The sequence below is a fragment of the Austrofundulus limnaeus genome, unplaced genomic scaffold, assembly GCF_001266775.1.
Source record: "Austrofundulus limnaeus strain Quisiro unplaced genomic scaffold, Austrofundulus_limnaeus-1.0 Scaffold141, whole genome shotgun sequence".
Classification (NCBI taxonomy): Eukaryota; Metazoa; Chordata; class Actinopteri; order Cyprinodontiformes; family Rivulidae; genus Austrofundulus; species Austrofundulus limnaeus.
This window is the reverse complement of record NW_013952543.1, coordinates 504,538-511,021: the sequence shown is the minus strand read 5'-3', so window position 1 is coordinate 511,021 and position 6,484 is coordinate 504,538. Positions and strand designations below refer to the sequence as shown.

At 36.5% G+C, this 6,484-nt stretch overlaps 1 protein-coding gene across 1 annotated transcript in view; it reads right to left on the bottom strand.

Annotated features, from left to right (window-relative positions):
• cd63 (CD63 molecule) overlaps positions 1-6,484 on the bottom strand; it is a gene marked incomplete at its 5' end in the record, with an annotated part of 11,776 nt that overhangs the window by 1,695 nt on the left and 3,597 nt on the right. The window contains 4 exon segments of the mRNA XM_014016235.1: positions 1,091-1,234; positions 2,515-2,613; positions 2,690-2,764; positions 3,549-3,737. Coding sequence (XP_013871689.1) covers positions 1,091-1,234; positions 2,515-2,613; positions 2,690-2,764; positions 3,549-3,737 — 507 coding nt within the window.

The following is a 6,484-nucleotide window of genomic DNA, read 5'->3' as shown; positions in this document are numbered from 1 at the left end:
GCTCTAATCGCGCTTGAGGCGCCGCAGAACTTCCCGACGTTGCTTGAAGCACATCCACCATAGACTTTGCATGTAAACCTGCTGCTCCTGATGCTGAAATCGCGTTCGGTGTGAACGCACCATAATTCTAAGGCACTAAAATAACCCAGTCAAACCATGAACATTCTTCAACAGACAACGAGTCACATGTTGCCATGTTGCTCTCTTAAGACTTACTGACATCCCACAGCTGTGTTTGAGTTCATATATTGTCATCTAGTGGAAAAGTGACACACATATGAACAACATGTGTGACAGCTTTCACCATCAGCTGTTAACATCAATCAAATGATCAATAACATTTATAGACCTCAGTCAGTGCTTCTAACTTTAATCTATAAATTTAGCAAGTGCTAATCAACTAATACATTTTAAAATGAGCAAAAACCCTAAAGCACTAATCAGGAAATTAGTTCCCCTATTAGTGCTTTAGGGGAACGGAACTGTGCCCACCACTGCTTATCAGACTAAACTGAACAAAACAATAAGTGAGACTGCCTCCAAAAAGTCTCAAAAATATTTTGAACAGTTTTGTTAAAAATTTAACTAAAGATTAGATTAGATTCAACTTTACCGTCATTGCACAGAGCAATGAAACACAGTTTGATATCTAACTCTACTACCAAAAATGTTTTACAATATAACAAATCCCATTTCTGTCATAAAGTTGCAGAAAAGCCAGGTGAGGTCAGTCACACACCAACATGTTTAGTTGGCACCAGACAGAGAGCTGCATGTGTGAGAGGGGCTCTGTCAGGATGTGTTTTTGTCACTGTATGATAAGTATGTGYTCAAATGTGTTTTATTCGTCAAAGAGCAAATGTTATTCAACTTGAGTCATGTTTCTGTCTAATATTTACATTCCAGCTAAATGGAATGTAGACACTGTTTGGTCTCAGTTTAAGTCTTGAGATTCAAAAACTTCATCCAGCCAAGAGTCAACAACTGCCTCCTGTTTGGTGTCTCTAGATCCACTACAGATAAAATAATGTCAAAATAAAATCCTGACCAATAATAACAGACTGAGACAATCATGAAACTATGGGTTTACCTTCTGGTAGACTTTGCTGGCGTCTGTCATGGTGCCTTTTCCACAGTTTTTAGTGACATTCAAGCAGCATGAGTCTGGCACTGTTCCACCATCAGGGCTGAAGTTCTTCCAATCAGAGGAGCTGTTCACGCCACAGCACTTCCACTAAAATGAGTAAAACCTTGGTTAGACACGTGTCAGTCAGGTTTGACACACAGTGCAAGGATGTGCAGTAACTTGTGTCAACAGAATAAAGGATAATAATCTGACAACTTGCAGGACATTAACAGGACACAGTAGTTTTATGACAAGGTGTTGTCAGCCTATTTAAACAGTGACTAAGAGATTTAAGGCCTGAACATAGTCCTTCCAAAACCGACCAGGCGATGTGCGGTCACATGGATGTTTGGCGTTCGGTTTCGCACACCTTTCATAGCCTCTGAGACACACCGCGCCGAGCTCCTGGAAAACCCCTCCCGCTGCAGTATACGTCACTGCGTGGGGTTTCTTCCAGCTGGAGTCTACAATGCCGATAAAAATGTCCGAGACCCGTTACCCGGTTATTTGTGCACAAATCTGTCGCGGTTAAAGCTCCACAGTTTTTATCAGACAGACTCCTCCGTGCACAACGTCTGTTTTATCTCTATCCACAAGTTTCTGGCCAATTGACTATGGTTATAAACATTCACTTCCTGGTAGCGTACAACAGTGGTTCCCAACCTTTTTAGATGTGTGTACCCCCTGAGCCATTTTGTCATATCACTAGTACCCCCTCTATCAAACTTAATGACAATTCTCCAAAACTATCATGTACTACACCTGATTATTACATAAAAACTCTTTATTTAACCCCCTAGAACATTTAATTCTCATGCTTTTTTTTCCAACTCAAATTAAACAAAGATAAATGTGCTGCCTTGAAAGTGAATAAGTAATTCAACCAGGTAATGGCAGGTGCAGGAAACAGCAGCATCCAAAATACATCAAATACTCCAAATTAGCTAATTCTGTGAGATTTCATGTTTTATACTGGATTCCATTTTGTGTCAATTCTGTGATTCAGTCTGCAATTTCCGCATGGTGGAAATCACAGGGCCCTCCATATACCACACCTATTTTTAATTATTTTTTTACACACTTGGGAAACTTGGGAATCACTGGCCTACAACAGTCAGCTTCTGAAAGCGAGTGTTTTTTAAATCTTTTTAAGCGAGTGACTGAAGCAAAATGCAGCATTTAAGCGCTTTCAGTGTGAAGAAACATTCCCACWAACRTCTGACCAATCACTAAATAAGTTCTTATGTGGAGGGGGGTAAAAAGTTCTGCCGGCAGGTTGTGACTAAAGGGGCGGCCGAGTCGACGCTGAGAATAAAAATTTCATTATGAAACTGCGACACGATTTCTGCAGTTCGAGGGAGTGTGAAGTAGATTGAAGCTGAACATACGGTCTCCTGCAGTTTATCCACAGCATCTTGGGTCTCTTTGGAGCTGTTCCCGTATTTGTTGATCATGTCAGTGAGGCTATCCTGGACGACTTTTGAGATCTATGTGGGAAACACAGCATAAAGATCACAACTTCTGTAGGAAATGACAGGACCACAAAAATAAATCTACACTCACTTTGTTCCTGAAGACGTATCCGAGGATTGCTGCTGCAATCTCAGCAATGATGATCAACGAGAGAAGGACAGCAAACTGGAGTTTAGAAGATTGAAGAATATTAAAGAGAAAGATTAACTCCTTTTTCAAGACAGACTACGCATGTTCTGAAAACAATCTTTATTTTTTGAACCAGATAAATTCTATGGGTTAAAGGAGACCAATTATATGTCCTAGAAATTTTTATGGTATGTCTGTGAGCTATCCAGACCATGTTCATTCAATTTAATGCACAAAATAATTCTCATATAATAAAATTTCCCATTTTCTAGTTCTGCCTGCTCTGACTTCAGTTCAGAAGAGCTGTTTATGTTAATGAGCTCTGTTGGTAACGCCCTCCAAAAATCTGTTGACATTAACTCCGCCCTCCAAAGCCAGCGTTTGCATGTGAGACCCAGAGGCAGAGTCGTGGTCGCAGCTTCTTTCTTTTTTTCCTCTCCCTCCTCTGCTCTGCGCTCACTCTACATGCTGTTACCAGAGCAGGGAGCAGCAGAGGTCAAAATACCTCAGAAACTCAAACAAATAGGCTTTAACAAGGCTTTAATAAGCTAAACAATAGAGGTACATGAGAAAACGTGTTCATAACGAGCAAAAATAAATACGACGAAAGTATAAAACCTGTCGTTAATATACATTAAAAATACATTTACTTACAGTAAATATGCCCCTGGGTGCATTTTTTTTCGGTCCTGGGACTGTTTTTTTAAGAAGTACATACCCAAAGTTGAGTAAAAAAAAACTTTAAAAAGTGAATTTTGCATAATAGGTCCCCTTTAAACTTTTAATATTTCTGTGGTTTAAAAAATGCAGTGTGGATTACCGTCACGACCATGCACTGGTTCTCTTTCCAGGCTCCACAGCAGCCGAAGAATGCGATGAAGAAAACCAAGACACCGACTGAGATGATGACAATGGGACCTGCTGAGGCGGACACATCCTTAATCAATAAGGTTTTGTTCAGAGACACCTGAACCATGACTCCCACGACAATCAACGCGAATCCACATAGCTGCAGGATAAAAAAAATAAAATCTGTCAGTTTTATGTGAACATTTCTACATGTATACAGTACATACAGGGCTGACATTTGAAATCTGAAACAAGTTCGGATTGAATAGAGTTGTTTTTAGAGCTAGAATAATCAACATCAGTATCAACATCAAAGACCATCAACACTAAAAATACTTTTTGAATTAATATGAATACTCGCAATATTTTATCATCATTTATACATACTGAATGTGTAACAGTTGTTGGAACTATGGTCTAAACTTTACGTCTTTAAATATACATTTAAATCTTTTGAATTACACATAAAGGAATAACTGCAGAACATAATCATAATTAAAAAAAAGGCATGGCTCCATTTAATACAACATTCACAGGTTCTTGTTTTGTCATATCAAGAACTCATTTCAACATGACAAATAAACACGGCAGAAGTTGCAACATCTTTAGTTCCTGAAATTAGACATCAATCTTTGATCCACTGTCTGAGTTCTGGGTGGGTGATGGTAACAGCTCTGATATTTCCCAAGCACCAAGGCAGTGTTCTGTTTGGCTGTTTGATTCTGATAAGCTTACACCAACTAACTCCTGAGCAAACACGAGGGAACTGCACACATTTTTCTCTGACAGCGTTTTTCCAGTCATGAGAAAGCTGACATGTTGTCATTTAGTGGTTTGAATTCATTTTAAACTAGAAAATCATACAGTAGACAAAAAAAGAATAAGCTGCTGCTCTTGTTGATCAACAGTTTGTTGCTTCACCTTTCAGACATAAACAAAAAAGCAATTTTCACCACTTTTTTTTCTGTTGTGAAGTATGCTTATAAAAAAATACCTACTGGCTTTTGAAAAATGATACCCCACATGAATGGATAATTACAACCTGATGTGGTGTGTTTATGTACAAGAATTCATCAGTAATTCTGTAAACTTATGTCTAACAAATTCTGATTACTTACTACTGTTATGTATTTAAATAGACATCTGTATGGTAATATTTATGTAAGCAAAGTGGAAAAAACTGAATTAAAGTCATGCAGTAATATAAATATCAGAAATATTTCTTTCTGCCTTCATTAAAGTATTACAGAGTTTTTATAAAATAATGACAGATACTAATTATTTCTATCTAATCTATAAAATAACAAAAACCACAAATTTTTCATTACATCTTATTGTTCAGGGCCTGAGGCGATTTATCCAAAACAAAGTTGTAACAAAAGCTGTAAATTAACTGAATTATTTCACTTGAGCACAAATAACAAAAATGTACTAGTTTTATATTTTCAACTCAAGTAAACAATTTGAAAACTCTTTAATGTTATAATGCATCAAATCTGTGAGCCACTCATATACTAAAGCAGCAGATATCCTGTAGTGGATATCTGGGCCACATCCTCATGTCAGTCATTGTTTTAAATACATGAAAGAAGCTGAATTATTTTCAGGCCATACTTCAAATAATATTTTAGTAAGTACACTATTTATGTATGCAATTGCAAATATTATCTTTTGTCTATACAGTCTAGATATCCAATTAGAGGTGTTTTTTGATAAAAGTTAACTTTATAAAATAGAGATTCTGTTAAAATATTCTGACAATACAGTTTTATACAGTTTTATACAGCAATTTGAAGTTTATACAGTTACAGATCTAAGATATTTAGTTGGTCGTAAAAAAAGGGTTTATTTAAACTCCAAAATCAACATTAATACTAGGAGTGTAAATCACCAGCTTTATCACGACACGATATTACATCGATATGTTTGGATGACGATTCGGTATTTCTCAATATCAAAAAGTCTGTCATGATATGATTTCAATTAAATTAAATTCACGTCTGCGATCGATATAATGCAATATATATGCCCATCTAACACAATGACTGTTAGATGGGCATTAGGGTTGGGCAATATTGGCAAATAAATTAATCACGATTAATTGTGGTATTTAGCTGATAACGATTAATTTGACGATTAATCCCCCRGAGTCCCTGGACACCCTTGTATCCTGGTCACATGACCAATTTATAGGGAGAAAATTGGCTCTTCGTAAAAATCTGTTCCAAATTGTGTCAAAATCACAGACTTCAGGCTATACATCAAACTTTAAATTGTGTTGATAGATAAATAAATTACACAACGTTTTTAAATGTTTGTTATATTTGAACCAGAGAGGAGCACCAAGCAGTTAGTCTGCTGGGTGGCATTAATCGTATTAATCGTCAAGTGCCAAAAATTAATCGATTGTTTTTCTGAAGATTAATTGCACACGATATGATTATGCCCAAYCCTAATGGGCATACGATATCGATTCACACTGAGCATATGATGATGATATAGGTCAATATTTTCAATATGCCACGATATAACTGAATCAAGAACCATTCAAATTGATATACCAATATAGGTCGATGTATTGTTACACTCCTAATTAATACTCTTACAAATGATAAGAAATATATATGCAAATGATAAGAAACTAGCATCATATGTTCCTGTAAATTATTGCCATTTTTGCTCATATAAAGTAATAACACTGTAAAGATCCTTCCTTCTACCACAACTATAGAGCTGCCATAAACTATTTTTATAGTCAATTAATCACCGATTATTTTTTCGATTAGTCGACTAATCGGATCATACGTTAATTGAATATACAGCTTATTGTGCCAGAATGCAGCTGCTATTGTATAACCATCATTAAAGTTTAGCTATATGCTAACTAAAAATAATTTCTGTGGAAGG